This window comes from Ctenopharyngodon idella, chromosome 5 (genome assembly GCF_019924925.1).
Source record: "Ctenopharyngodon idella isolate HZGC_01 chromosome 5, HZGC01, whole genome shotgun sequence".
Classification (NCBI taxonomy): Eukaryota; Metazoa; Chordata; class Actinopteri; order Cypriniformes; family Xenocyprididae; genus Ctenopharyngodon; species Ctenopharyngodon idella.
The window spans coordinates 3,087,956-3,104,169 of NC_067224.1; the positions used below are offsets into that span (position 1 = coordinate 3,087,956).

The 16,214-nt window shown below is 36.4% G+C and overlaps 2 protein-coding genes across 2 annotated transcripts in view; one reads left to right on the plus strand and one right to left on the minus strand.

Moving 5' to 3' along the window:
- Positions 1-3,612: 3,612 nt before the first annotated feature.
- On the minus strand, positions 3,613-5,280 carry LOC127513332 (gamma-crystallin M2-like). The gene is made up of 3 exons (XM_051895026.1): positions 4,455-5,280; positions 4,110-4,352; positions 3,613-3,885 (listed from the first exon to the last, which is right to left on the minus strand). Exons 1-3 carry the CDS (start codon positions 4,458-4,460, stop codon positions 3,613-3,615), a joined length of 522 nt encoding a protein of 173 aa, XP_051750986.1. The 5' UTR covers positions 4,461-5,280.
- A 2,646-nt stretch (positions 5,281-7,926) lies between these two features.
- The window catches only part of inpp5jb (inositol polyphosphate-5-phosphatase Jb), a 35,238-nt gene continuing 26,950 nt past the window's right edge, over positions 7,927-16,214 (plus strand). Inside the window, 2 exon segments of the mRNA XM_051895021.1 lie at positions 7,927-8,450; positions 12,038-12,549. Coding sequence (XP_051750981.1) covers positions 12,044-12,549 — 506 coding nt within the window. The 5' untranslated portion in view covers positions 7,927-8,450; positions 12,038-12,043.

Consider the following 16,214-nt stretch of genomic DNA (forward strand, 5'->3'; position numbering starts at 1 on the left):
GAGAGAAATTCCCCATAAGGGTGAAATGGGACTACGGATTTGGTAGTAAAGTGATATAAATTCAGTGTTTGTTTTGGGTTTGTTGCTCCTGTTTGTATGGGTTTTCTTTAAAATCATCATACAGAAAAGTTATTTACTCATTCAGGCATACATTTCACGTGTTTAGAAAATATATAATGCATACATTATATATAAATGTTATAAAATATTCAAATGTTTTGTGTATTTTACATGTGAGCTCAAAATTTACAATTCTTATTTTTTCATTTTGCAAGGATTTATCCGTGCACATCATTATTTTTTTCAATTCATGTGCTCTTCTTTCTTAAATGTTTAATCTCTATTCAAAATATCTTCCCCTCCCTCTCGGGTGGTACTGGCGCGAGGGCGGGGCAAACTGTCACTCACGTGAGATCGACCAATAGCAAACCACTACCATCCAATCAATTCTCAATGGACAAAATCAAGTCCCGCACTACATTTGTTCTTGTTCGACAAGCCGTTTCACCCGGATACATGTCACAATAGGGAAGAAAAGACTATTACAATTTCAGTTTTTTTTTTCGTGTATTTTTAAACTTTATTAAATCTTTTCAAACAACAAACAGGCATTAACATATTATCATTGTTAAATACATTAACCAAGCAGCAAATAGTAAACAAAATAATAATAATAATTATTATTAAATAAGTAAATAAATAATAAAATAATACAAGAACATAAAAAGCAAATACCTATAACAGATTAATACATATATGTTGCCAGTAATTTAGAGAGTTTTAAGGCACTTCTCTTTTTTAGTTTTTTTAAGGATTGAGATAAAATATTAAAATCATTTTTAAATGCCTCAAATCATGGAGAAACTTTAACAAATCCACATTTGTGTAGATATAACTTGGCTACAATCAACATATTATTACAAAAATTCAATATTTTTGTTGTCCAAAAATACACCAAATTTAAGAATGTGATAGTCAAAGGCATGTATACATTATATAGCAATTTCCGTTTCATGCCAACTTTAAGTCATATTCATTTTGGTTTACAAACATTACAGGTTTAATCTTGCTGAGCTGTCAGTAGCATTTCTGAGTTTGTGATTTCAGATGGAATCTAACCCAAAATGTTTGAGTAACCCCTCTACCCAGGTCCTACTCGCCCCGCTCTGCGCGGGTCTCGAACCTGGGTCTCCGGCGTGGGAGTCGGACACTCTAACAAGAGGGCTAAAGGCTTCAACCCTCTAGCATCAGTCGCTAGAGCATCTCTTGAGATCAGAGGAGTGAGGTTTACTTGCATAGCAACTACTAGCTGGCCTCCATTACACGCAACCCCCTAAACCTCACTCCCATCCGGGTCACGGCACCAATGTAACCCCTCTACCCAGGTCCTACTCACCCCGCCCTGTGTGGGCCTCGAACCTGGGTCTCTGGCATGGGAGTCGGACGCTCTAACAAGGAGGCTAAAGGCTGCAACCCCTAGTGTCAGAGGAGTGAGGTTTTACTCGCACAGGGAATACTAGCTGGCCTCCGTTACATAAGCAAAAACTGAAATTCCTCTGCTGCCAGATCTGAATCTATAGTTGATTATGCAAATAATCATAAAAATTCATCTAAAGATATAAAGTCATATTTTGTGAAACAAAAACATTTCACAGCAATAAAGTTCAATGCTATATGAGAAGCTTGTTTTGACTTCTATGCTTTAGACAAACATCTGTGTAGTGTTTTAAATAGGCATGGTGTCTGAACTGCTGTGTCATTAAAGGAGTATTCTGGGTTCAGGCTGCCTGAACGTCTCTCAAATACAAGGATGCTTTTAAAAGAGGCTTTGAACAGCCTTCCTTTTCCTTGCATCAAATATAACCTCTTATCCCATTAACTGTAATTAGTACACATTCATCATGCTGTAGTTGCTGAGATCTTGTGTTTTTTTAATTCATGCACTGTACAAAGAATGGCTAAACATAACACACTTATCATAAAGTCTGTGTGAAATGAAAGTTGTGACCAACTTTATTATCATATTGTGATTTTCTTAGTGCAATGATTCATTGAACAAGAAAACAACATTGGGTCTTGGTTTTATCCATCAATTGTTGATTGGATTGGTGAAAGTGAGTGTTGCATCCTTTTTTATACATAGTCAAATGTTAAAATGAAGAATCTTATTTTGAAATGTAGAGAAACTTATGGGGTTTAAATACATAATATTCTGTAGTGAGCAGCAGTGGCTCTGTTTGTGTAAAAGATGACTTAAGTCTACTGTGCACCCAAGTGTGAAATGCTGCCTGTAGAAGACACTGTCTCTAACCAGTGGCAGTTCCAGCTTACATAATCACTCTCACAAATGCACAAACATTTACCTTATTAAAACCGCTCACTTTCCACAGCTATGTAGTACAAAGAAAACTACAGTCATATGTTTTGCTAAAGCTACCAAATCCCTTGAGAGATCCAAGGCCAAAATACAGATAAATCCAATGCAAATAAACATAACTAACATGCAACACATGACTATGTTCTGGGTTGGCAGAATATTAAAAATATGCATGGATGAATCTTTCACAATATGATCAATTACATAATAGATAGGGTGAATTTACGTTTCAACTTTAAAGTCAGCATGGAATTTTATTTATTCACCCTTCACCATATCTTAGTGCACTGTGTCATTCACTGTATTTTAAATAATACATTTGAAATATGGTGAATGGTCAATTTCAGAAAGAGCTTTAGCATCTGCGGGACACTTCAGACTATAGAAAGCATTTGATTGGACAGAATATCTGATGAAAAACTGAAGTGCAGAATGATTATTGGTGGCGGAGAGAGACTGTAAATTTTGAAAGCATTGTCTAAATGCAAATGATATCATTATTTTGGAGCACACTGGCTTATAGATAACCTTAAGTCAAACAGTGTTAGTGAAAGTTTCTTTTAAAAGTAAAGCATTACAATATTGAGTTACTCCCTAAAAAGTAACTAATTTTGTTATTTAGTTACTTTTCATGGAAAGTAATGTGTTGCATTACTTTTGTGTTATTTTTCCTCACATGGGCTGGGCTTGTTTGTTTGTTTTGGCAAATGTAAAGGCCCTTTCACACCAAAAGTGAAATGAATACGCCTGATGGAAATGTGACGTTCATCTCAAGTCATTTTTGCTTACTAGCATGGTTGAATTGTATCATGAAGGTCAGCAGCAAAGACATTGGTTAATAAAGTCAGATTAAATACATAAAGTATATTTGTTTAATTTAATATTTTTCAGGTTTGTGCAATTTTTTGAGATTGCATTTCACTGTTTTTATACGTTTTACTGACTCTGCTTTTGTGCAAGTGAGATGAGTGTTCACATTTAATCCAGAACTACAATAACCATCATGTTCAAACAGCAAACACAACACCTCTGGTTCCACCATTATGACATGTTCTTCTGTGAAAGAACTGACTAACTTATCATTTGAAAGCCAAAATTCTAATATTATAGGATGTATTACAAAAAATACAGTAATTGATTATTATTTTTTACAAATATTTGTGGCATTAATGATTTTCAAGACACAATATTTAGTGTTCTCATGAAATTGTTTTATTATTAGATACACTGGAATGCTAGTACCAAGAGTCCATGATACGCCTCATGCTCATGAATCTCATGCCACCCATATTGCTGAAGCTCCTGTACTCTCCAGGCCTGAAGTACCACATCCTGCCTCTGTAGTGGGGCTGCTCATACATGAGCCAGTGGCCGTCCATCACATGACAGGACTGGCAGTGAGACATGTGGTAACGGTCCATGATGTTGTCACAGTCATCCATGATCTCATTCATCTGACCCATGAAGTTCTCCCTCTCGTAGATCCTCATTCTGTAGGATCCCCTGTACTGTAGTGGAAGAGAAGTCCATTATTTTCAAGTTTGTCAGGCAGAATTAACATAAAATGTATATATCTATCAAGAATTAGTTCTGTCTCAAATCACCATTCTAATAGGATCCTCTGTACTTTTCAAAAAAAAAAAAAAAAAATCTCTAACCCCTAAAAAACCAGAGTTCTCTGCTTCATGTTTTGAAATATAAATTAAATATTTCAGTTCACACAAATACTCACCATGGGGATCATACGGCAGGACCTGATGCAGTTGCTCATTCCAAACATAGACATGTAATCAGCGTACTCGCCCCTCCTGAAGAAATACCCATTTCCCATGTAGTTGGGATGATCATACATCATCCAGCATCCGCTCTCCACTCTGCAAGAGTGACAGCGGCTCATGTAGGAGTGCATATCGGCACAGTCGCCCATACAGTCGTAGGAGCGACCCTGGAAGTTCCTGTCCTCAAAAAAGGTGACCTGAAAATGAAAGTTATTAATTTAGTGATTTAAAGTGAAATATACCAAATAAATGTATAAGAAGTTAAAATATGTGGAAATGGCAGCTGGAATGAGGTTTACCTTCATGGTTGCGCTGGCTGATCCTCAGTAGTTCCACAAAGGAGAAGCTGAAGCTGATTCTGGTTGTTGACTGACTGCTGTCGCCTGTGCTTTTATACTAGACCAAGACTAAAGACTACACAGCACCTATTGTTAGTCAATTCCTGACTGTGCAAGTTGGAATAGAGGCCATTCTAGGTAAAGCTTGGCATGTAGATCTTAGTGTTCACGTTTATTTTAGGACAAATGATTATATTTTTCTACGATTTACATTAGTTAAAAAGAATGTGAATCTAGAAACACTTAAAAAATTCTGGTAATACCTTACAATAATGTTCATTTTGTTATGATTAAGTTATGCTTTAGGTATCATGAACTAACAGTGAATAATTTTTATGGTATTTAATCTAGTTAAATTTAATGTTCATTTCTGCATATATTAATACTTACATTTTAACTAAGTTAAATAAGTTAATGTTATCAATGTATCATCAACAAACATTAATAGTTTATTGAATGAACAACTGTGTATTCTTAAATTAGCATGGATATGGATTAGTGGATGCTGAAAAAAAGTTTGTCAGTTTGTGATCTCTCACATATTTTTCTTAACAAATCTAATGGTAATGTTGCCATCATTCTTAATGCATCAACTAAAAATAAAAATGTGAAGTGTTACTGAAATACTAATAATCATGAGATCCAATGATTGTGTCATGTCCTGTCTTCTGAGATACTATAGTGAGTTGCAATTGGTCTTCGGTTTGTGTATAAATGTATGTTTATGACCACATTTTTCCACTTTTGATTTAAATTCTAGCAAGAAATGAGTATTGAAGAAATTAGATATTCAGTTATCTCCAAAACTCTTTCTGTTGTAGATTATTAGACCATTATGCTGCCTCAGAAGCATGTGTGAAATGAGTTTTAGCTGTGTGTGCAAACACAGCCTGCGAAATCATTACCGGATAGGGAAGCTAGGCAATAGGGATGAGAATCAGAGGCCCCATGATACAATATTATCATGACTCTTAAGCCACAATAATATATTATTGCGATTTTTAAATGTTTTGCAATATCCTGAGTATTACAATATAATATATTGTGGTATATTGTGACTTAAAGGGTTAGTTCACCCAAAAATGAAAAAAATGTCATTTATTACTCACCCCCATGTCGTTCCACACCCGTAAGACCTTCGTTCATCTTCAGAACACAAATTAAGATATTTTTGTTGAAATCCAATGGCTCAGTGAGGCCTACATAGCCAGCAATGACATTTCCTCTCTCAAGATCCATTAATGTACTAAAAACATATTTAAATCAGTTCATGTGAGTACAGTGGTTCAATATTAATATTATGAAGCGACGAGAACATTTTTGGTGCGGCAAAAAAACAAAATAACAACTTATTTAGTGATGGCCGATTTCAAAACACTGCTTCATGAAGCTTCGGAGCGTTATGAATCAGCGTGTCGAATCAGCGGTTCGGAGCGCCAAAGTCACGTGATTTCATCAGTTTGGCGGTTTGACACGCGATCCGAATCATGATTCGACACAAAAGATTCATAACGCTCCGAAGCTTCATGAAGCAGTGCTTTGAAATCGCACCCCCCACCACTGCCTCTGACCTTACTGTCGATTCCTCTCAACATGGTGACAGGAGAGCTGTCAGTCAGTACATGGGAAAACAAAGTAACTTGCGTTACTTATTTGAAAAAGTAACTCAGATATTTTGTTGTAAATTTTAAAAGTAATGCGTTACTTGAAAAAGTAATCTGATTACATAACTCAAGTTACTTGTAATGCGTTACCCCCAACACTTAAGGTGAGCATATTCAGGCCCCGTCTACATGGAGACGCATTTCTGTGTATACGCACAAATTTTGTATCGGATAGGCATTTCGTGCACACGGATCCGGCATTTTCGGAAGGTGAAACCGCTATTTTTTGAAACCGGGTCCCAGAGTGGATAAATCTGAAAACGCCTCCTTTGCGTTTTCGTGTGTACAGTCAATCCGTATATTTTGTGAAACGATGATGTCATCACCCCACGTGTCGACCCTAATCCGTCACCACTAACAGCACAAAACAGCAACAATAATAGCGTACTACATGCTTGTGTTCGTGCTGCAGAAGCTACCGCGCCTAAAGCTTTTATTAAAATAAAGCTTTATTTCTAAGCTTTACTAAAGTTTGTATACAGTGCGCAAGGTTTATGCGCATGCTCCAAGTCTTATTCTTTGTTTTTAGTGTATCTCTATTGCAGAATTACAGCGCCACATACTGATCTGGCATGTATACTACATCATTTTGAGTTGTTTCAGTGGTTTCATGTGTACGCAGATATTTCTTGAGACGAGGAAAAAAAAAAGATTGGATAGGGTAAGCTCTGGCTTCGTGTGGACGTAGCCTCATTCTAAAATCCAAAAAAACGTCAATTTTGATTTCATGGAGACTTTAAAGACCGCATAACAACACATTGGCATCACTGTTGTTTTGTGCAGCATCACTCATACTCATATGTATTCTGCTGTCAGGCCAGTAGATGGCGATGTCACTTTGTAAAGAAATATGAGACAATAGACTTTTTTTCCCGTTTATTTATTTATTTTATTATTAAACATTTGCTTACAAAGTACAAAATTACGAGCCTATAGACTGAACACGTAATACACATGCGCATGACGTCACATAGGCTATTCACGTTTTTGTAGTTTACACTGAAAATGGTATCGTTTTCAAAAACGTAAACTTTGAAACCTGATTTCAAAAGTTTGCATTTTCATGCACCCAAAACGCTGTTGTCGTGTAAATGAACGACATAAAGTTTTCCGTTTTTAGTTGAAAACAGTGTTGTGTAAACGACCCCTAAATCACTTAAAGTCAGCATGATAGAAATTACGATAGTCTTTTATTCTCTATCATGACGTATATCCAAGTAAAACGGCTTCTTGAATGAGAAAAACACTTGGCAGGGCAGGATTTTGTTGCGATCTCTTGTGAGTGACAGGTTACTGGAGGGATTATTGTCCCGCCCTCGCGCCGGTGAACACGTCATCAGAGAAGAAAGGGGTGGGAGACTTCAATGTTTTTGATTAAAGATTATGTGCATTTAAAAGAAATCATATAAATCATATATAATAAGCACTGCAACATTCCATAAAAAATAAGAAATGTAAATTTTGATGATGACTTTAACCCAATCGAACAATTATTTTTGGTTTTCATATGCGATAATGTGATAATATTTTCACTTGCAAATTAAAACGTACAATTATCATACTGAATTGCGAATGGCTTTCATTATTGCATTCATTTGCATTAGGTCTTCCTTATTGTTGATTTAAAAAAAGAAGAAGGATGCGCTCGGGTTGTCATGACAACAGCAAAGCGTTCTCATGCGGCATTTCATTATTTACACTGAAACAAAGCCTATTCCAGAGCTAAACCCGAACCTTTAACACTTTTGCTGCCTTGCAAGAGGAAATGCAAATATAATCTTTATCTATAGTGGAGCTACAGCGGAATACCATGTGACAAGAGCGCTACGTCCGTGATGATTAAATCTCTGACGAAAGCGACGCCAGCAGCTCTGCTGCAATAAGTGCATGAAGCGCGAGCACTGAAGGACAGCGCTGACCGTTCGCAGTGTCTTATCATTGACAGTACGCGCTGCGGGTTGCTTTACGAAACGACTTCACGTCGAAGAACACCGCGACATCTGCAGATGAAATGCTCTCGCCTTTAGCGACCCATTTTCTCCTTTCAGTGAACCTCAAGGTCTTTCGCTGTTAATGTAACAGGAAGAACGGGCACTGATGTGACACACTGGACCTGAACGCGCTTTCACATTCATCAGCTGAACCGATATTGTCGCATGATGATGAGCTGTTTTGATCTCTGCGAAGCTATTTGAATATATTTATCAGTAAGTCTGGTTTCCAGCGGTGCCCATCAGATCTCCTGTCAACATACCTTCAGTTCTCTTCAGCCTGCCTTGATCGAGGAAATTGGGTAAGAAACACACTAATGCAACACTATAATTGCAAAACGCAATGCATATTGATTGCACAAATATGTTATGATGAATAACTTGTACATACAATATAACGTAAGAAGCTATAGTATAACATATGTTATTACCATTACAGATATATACATTTAGACCCTATGCTGTTTCTTTCACATTACTTAAGTGGTGTTTAACTGATACTGGATTGTTTACATGTTGTTTTTGTCAGGGTTTTATTTTGTGTTTACTATAATTTAAACTGTTTTTAAATGTGTGTGTGTGTTTGAAAGAGATAAATGCATGTGCATCATTGTATCTGTGGCATTATTCAGAGGTTGAAAGACCATCACAAACAGCCTTGCAATGTAATTAGCGCTATCAGATGCTGAATGGTTCAAAACCTTCTTCGTACATCCTCTAATGAAACACACACACACACACACACCCAAGTAGGTCATAATACACATTATTGTAAGGTGACCTTCAGCATTTTCTCAGTGTCTGACCTTATGTGTGTATAACCATGGCTCGAAGGTATTAGAATATTTGGACCGTACATTATGTATAAGGCTATATAAATCTATCTATCTATCTATCTACACACACACATATTCAAATGCATACACAATGATTCACTGCAAGAATTTCATGTGGGTGTATGTGTGTGTATATGCATAACCAAATACATACACAATGACTCATTGCGTTTGTTTGGGGTCATTTCTAGGTGGAGTCTATATTTTTGTGTCTTTTCCTTTTCTGCTGGTCACATGCTTTGCGTTATTCCACACCGATAAGCAAATACGTCTAGTCGTGTGCTTGACTGTAACAATCTTGTCAATACAGGGAAAGCCGGTCAGGCAGACAAACACAGAGCACAGCGAGGTGAAGACCATGACTACTGTGCAAAAGCAAAGACTCATGACTGTGTAAATATTTGTATCAGTATGTTTGCATTTTATTACACTGAAAACAATGAGGTGTAGAAACAGTTTTCGTCAGTTTTAAGTAAAAAAAACGTAAAAGTGTAAAAAACGCAATAGTGTTTTCTTATACAAGGTACTCAAATAATCTTTGCGTGTTCTTTATTACCCTGGCTGTGTATTACATTTTAACTCCTTTATTATTATGGTTTTTAATGCTGTCACTGCGACTTTTAAAAGTTACACCTTTGTACCGTATTTACCCATAAAGGGTGCATATGAGTACCTTAAACGAACATATTAGCACCTAAAGCGTACATATTTGTATATTTTGTGTTGATATTATTGGTGGGTTTTAGTGTTTTTTTTTTTTTTAACCCTGTAAAGTTTGAAACATTAAATAATAGTCAGAAAATTATATATATTTTTTAAATGGAACAGAATTGAGGCTTTAGACAAAGTATATAAAAAGGTTTGCATATGGGTTTTAGGTTTTGTATAATATATTAGGGTTTTATGGCTCATATAGTCTGATATAGTGAGAATATGAAGCTCAAACTCGAGGAAAAAAACACCTCAATTTTATTCAGAGGCCCAAACTGGTCAAAAATATGCAATTTGGTGCAGTTGCAGATATTTATATGGCCAAAAAGTAAGATGAAATTGTGATAGCTTGTAATGTAAATCAATGAGATCTTTATAACAGTATACACTAAAAATGGTGGGTTTAAAACAACCCAAGTTTTGTTGAAAATGGACAAACCCAATGATTGGGTTGTTTTAAACCAGCGGTTGGGTTAAATGTTTGACCAACCTGCTGGGTAGTTTTATTTAACTCAACTATTGTTTAAAAATTACTGTATTGCTTGCTTAAAATGAACCCAAAATATGTTAGAAATTAACATTTAATAAGTTTAATAAATAATAATTAAACAAACATTTATTAAATTGCTTATTAATAAACATTCACCTTTTGATTATTATTGTTGCCTCTAGTAATTGTGTGTCTGATTTTAAATTTCCAACATATTTTGGGTTCATTTTAAGCCAGACATACAGAAATTTTGAAACAATAGTTGAGTTAAATAAAACTACCCAGCACATTGGGTCAAACATTTAACCCAACCACTGGGTTAAAACAACCCAATTGCTGGGTTAGACCGTTTTCAACCCAACTTGGGTTGTTTTTAACCCAACATTTTTTAGTGTTTCATTTTGGGGGACAAAACATATAAAGATAATTGACAGATGAACAAATAAACCTTCCTCAAAAACCTCATAATCACATTTTAACATTATTTTTCAGTACATGTTTTGATCATGTTGCTATTTCATTAGAAGAATTAATGACATACTGTGGTATTTCTTCACTTCTAGTACACAGCAGTCACATTCCTTATTAATAACTAGAGTCTATGGATATACAGTAGCATTTCATCATTTTTGGCATTTGCAACAAAGCAAGGAGAGTTTCTGAAATAAATGACTCAACTAAAGCAGTGTTTCCTGTGGGTAGGGAGCGTTCACAGCTGTGTCTGTTGTCTAGTCTAGTTTTGTGTCCAGCCTGTCAGCTGTCATTTTAGAGATCACACTAGAATAGAATCCCTCCAAGCTAGAGATGAAACCCATCACCTTGGAAGAGCTTCTGTATGTTTAACCCTTAAGCTATCATGGCAACCGATGAAATATTAACTGTGGAATCATGTACAGAATATTGTACTGTAATAATTAAAAATTGGTACATTTTGGGCTGGCACAGTAATGCAAAATTGTGCTTACGCTGCCGTTCAAAGGTTTGGGGTGTTGGGGTCAGTGCAGTTTTTTTTTTTTTTTTGAAAGAAAACTTAGCAGGGATGCATTAAATTGATCAAAAGTGGCAGTAATGTTGCAAAATAATTATTTCTGTGACACTGAAGACTGGAGTAATGATGCTGAAAATTCAGCTTTGGTCACAGAAATAAATTACATTTTAACACATATTCACATAGAAAACAGTTATTTTAAATTGTAATAATATTTCACAATATTACTGTTTTTTTTACTGTATTTTTGATCAAATAAATACAGCCTTGGCGAACATAAGAGACTTCTTTCACAAACATTAAACAATCTTACCAACCCCAACCTTCTGAACGATAGTGTTTCTGTTAAAGACGCTCTCAAAAATCTTGAGATGTAAGAAGATTATGTAACCCAGTGTTATTACAAAACAGCAGTGCTCATGTGGTTTGGTGAGTTCCTGTTTGAACTAAAACACTTTAACCAAAAGGATTACAGAGTTTAACCCATTAAAATACAGCCAGGCAATGCAAGTCGCTATGCTAGGTATCCAGTAACTGTTATTGAACTTTCCTGGCCAACAAAAGGGTTTCACTGGCCTAACCATTGACCTTTGACCTTTAATGTCTTAGTCATCTCAGGATGTGTGTAGCTCATTTGAACATTTGTGTTGCCCAGACAGTCCTTTGTGAAAAAGAAGTGCCCTTAATTGTGACCAATATGAAAAAATGCCCAAACTGAAAACAAATGCACTCATAAAATATGAGCAGCAGCCTTTATTTTGACATGCCACATTCATTTTCAGTGTTTAAACAAAGAGAAATTGAGAATGTAGTTAAAAAGTGAAGATAGCTGATTTGATTCACCGTTGTGCTTCTCTTTGCTAGATAAAGATGGAACCAGAGCAGCAAATCCAAAGCCAGAGTAAAACTAATGATCTGGCATTATCTGCACAACCAAAAGGACCCGCAGAAACGTCCACATCTTCTCCTGCCCCTTCTACCCCACCAGCGGCTCCAGCCAGGCCAAGACGGCCTCAGAGGACCCCGCGGGTGGAAGGATCTATTGACGTATCAGAGCCCAAACCTCCAGAACCTCCTAAACCGCACCAGATGACCAGCCATGCTGAACCGACTGACCCCAACATCTCCAGTCACCCCTCAGAAGCTCAGTCTAAACTCAGTGTTGCTAATGTTGGTCATGGACCTCCGAGTTTGGCTGGACAGAAGATTTCAGGGCATACTGCAGTGGCTCGGAGCCACATTTCAATGAGGGCGTCCTCTCTTCCTCAGACCCCATCATACAAACCTCCAGCTTCAGATCCTGGCCTCTACCCTCAGAGGGCCCTTTCTGTCGCTGGGACCGCCGACACTCAGACGCAGGTGGTGGAGGATTTCAGGTACGATTTCAACAGTTTGGCTCACACTAAAAGTGTTGTTTTTTGTGTGTGATTTTTTTACCAGAACCAAAAATTAATTTTATTCAATAATTAAAGGGGACATATTATGCAAAATTTACTTTTGCATGGTGTTTGAACATAAATGTGTGTCGGCAGTGTGTGAACACAACCACCCTATAATGGTAAAAATCCACCCATAAATCATAAGCAGTGCCTCAGAACAAGACGTTTGCAGATTGTAGCTTTTGTGATGTCATAAATGCTTTGGCCCCGCCCACAACTGTTGACGGACTCTGCTGTATTAGCATAGACCCCGCCCTGAGTGAGCTGTACAGAGTCCGCCGTGTTTACCTCTTCACCAGAGCATTTAAAGGTACAATGTAGAAAATACTGTATTACTGTTACTAAAAATAAAGCTGCATCTGATTATGCTATGTTAGCTACTACAAAATAGTGTTTTTCTCTGAGGCATGGTAAAGCATGGTACTCGCAAAAAATTAAGAAAATTAGATTTAAACAATAAGACTAAACGTGTTGAGCTATATAACAATAATTAACCGAGGGTAACGCGGGTATGACGCAATTGACAGGCGACTCCTCACACGTCCCGGAGCCTTGGTTAAAATTGCAATTTTTTCATGATTTACAAATAGTTGGAAACATTTGGGATATTGTAAGTACTCAACTGAACAAAATATATAACACTGGCCTAGTGGTTTTTGGATATTTTACTGCAAAATTCTTACATATTGCACCTTTAACAGCAGCATTCAAGTAAGAAATGAGTAATAAAGAGTGATTTTCTGTTTTTCTTTTGTTGTTTGATTCATATTAACAGCATATACAGCAGTAGGTACTGTATATTACGCTGCTAACACTTTAATACACAGATCTAATATACACATGCGATTTCTTTACTTGCTGTTTACGTTCACAGACATAACCGACTGTGTTTATGTGAACTGTGTCTGTTTTTGACATAACCTTGTGTGTATTTGACAGTTTAAGCTTAATAAGATGTGTAAGAGAACTCAGTTTAATACTCAAGCGATGCATTGTCTGACATCCAGCTCTCTGAGCGCATGCTTCGGGTGTGTGCGCTCAGAAAACCAGATATCAGAAGTTTAAACTGTTTAAACTGTTATGACATGTAGATAATAAATGATCATGATGATGACAAACTGCAATGTCACGTAAGCGTGACCGCAATAGAGATGATAATCAAAACCAAACAGATGTTTTGTTAGTATCTGAGTCAGGAGCTGTAGGCTCCGCCCTCTTCTGAAAAGGGGGTGGGGAGCAGCAGCTCATTTGCATTTAAAGATACATGCACGAAAAGCATGTTTGTCCTTCCACTCAAAAATAGGCATTTACAACATGGTATAATAAATGATCTGTGGGGTATTTTGAGCTGAAACTTCACAGACACATTCTGGGGACACCAGAGACTTATATTACATCTTGTAAAAAGGGGCATAATAGGTCCCCTTCAATTAAATTAATAATCAACGCTCAAATAAAAAACTGAGTTGTATATAAACAAACTGCACATAAGACTTATATAATTGTATATTTGTTTCTACTCCAATCCATTGTTGAAATAAACATTTAAAAGTTGCTGTAATATTAACTTGTTTTGATGACAGATTTATTCAAAGATACGTTAAGACAACAGTTAAGTCAAATATAATCAGAATATGTAATATAGTGCATATACTATTTATCAAAATACTCCTCTCTAGTTATTTTTCTAGTAAATGTAATATTAAGTGACATTTATATTTATAAGCTGTGTTATTGACGTTTTTCCGTGGTTGAAACAGTGATTGAGACATGATAATACATTTGAGTAAGCTGTACTGTATCTTTCAACATACTTTCTGATGTTCATTCATGTTTTTGTGCTATAATTTTGTGCTATAACTAGTAGTAAAGAGGAAGAGATGATCGTTCATGTGCTGCTTAAACTGAGGTGCTACAGCGATCTGTCACGCCACATTAAAGAGCGCCAAAACGGCATTTATTGTTTGAATATCATTATAAAATTGACAGAATTGACAGAATTTGAAAGCTGAGACTTTGTTTCATATAAAAAGTAACAAAGCATAAAGAGTATTGTGATTATTGGATGGCATGTGCACTATAAATAATGTTTAGTGAAGTTTTGTTCATGCATCAGCTGAAAACTGAAGTACAGACTAAAACAGGGGTGTCCAATCCTGCTCCTGGAGGGCAACTGTCCTGGAGAATTTAGCTCCAACCCCAATTAAGCGTAATGAAAAAGTTTGAAAATATTTATAAGCAGTTTGAGATTCTGTTGAGCACTGTGTTTTTGCAGTGTGTTTTCCATGGTAACTGCAGCGTCTCTGATTGGTGGATTATGGGTAGTGTAGTTCTTCATTAGGTGTTTTTAAAAAATGTAGTTCAAAATTACATGTATATGCTATGTAGAAACCATTAGCCAATCACTTGATAACCTCAGTGCTCATGGTTGGTCTGCCTTGAAAAGTTTACATGCTAATCAATATCTTTTGGAGATGATGGATGAAATTTTTACCTCCGAAAGCACTCTATTCTGCTCCTGATCACACCTGCCTGAAATTTCTGAAAGTTAACTAAAAGACTTTGATAAGCCAGTTCAGATGTGATTAGATTTCGAACTGAACTCTAGATTGTTTGCTGCAGGTTTGGGCTTGTCTGTTGGCTGAACAGACTATAGACTACTTCTACATTTTACTTATTACGGCTCTGGCATTTCCGTTAACAGCCTTCAGCACACATACATACATAGTTACTCTTGAGAATACAGATTATTACTGGTTTTACTTTTTAAAACAATAAATCATGTTTTTGACATTAACGTGAATTATCTTGAATTTTGAAATTGCTCAAAGGTTTCTGTACAGTAAATATATATTTACCTTTCCAAATAGGGCTGAAACGATTAGTCGACATTATCGACAACGTCGACAATAAAAAATATTTTTGTTGTCAAATAGTCTTTTGATCTCATATGATCTATTTGAAGGGCCTGCAATGACGAGGTTTGACCAGTGGGGCGCTGTAGCGCAATACTGTAATGCAGCCCTCCCGGATCAAATCCAATAGAAGAAGACACGGTGCTTCGGAGGTGTATAGTGCAAACGAAGTCAAACCCGTAAAATGTGGGAGTTTAACATAGCATAAAACATAACTACAAAAAACGCTGTCATGCAGGACCACCAACTAGGGATGGGTGATACCACTTATTTTGTTTTCGATACGATACCGATACTTTCAAGGCCATTATCGCTGATATCGATACCGATACGATACCTCTAATATGAACTTATAGATTCCCAGATGGCAACATAGTCTGGCCCAGACCCGACCCACATCTGGTACATGTGGATTATACGTGGACCAGATGCGGGCCGGATCTGTACCGACACTATGTTGCTGTCAGGGTTTTAACATTTATTCAATTATTGAATTACTAAGAGTAAAATGGGTTATGATACCCACTTAACATTATATTTGAAAGGCATTTTAACATTCAATATGCCTTAATTGCAGTTTATTAGATTATATTTTTGTTTACACATCGTTAAAATGTTTACTTGGTAAACCATGGAAAATCTACAAATAAGCCTACTATATGCCTAGCTGAACTATGGTCACTGTAG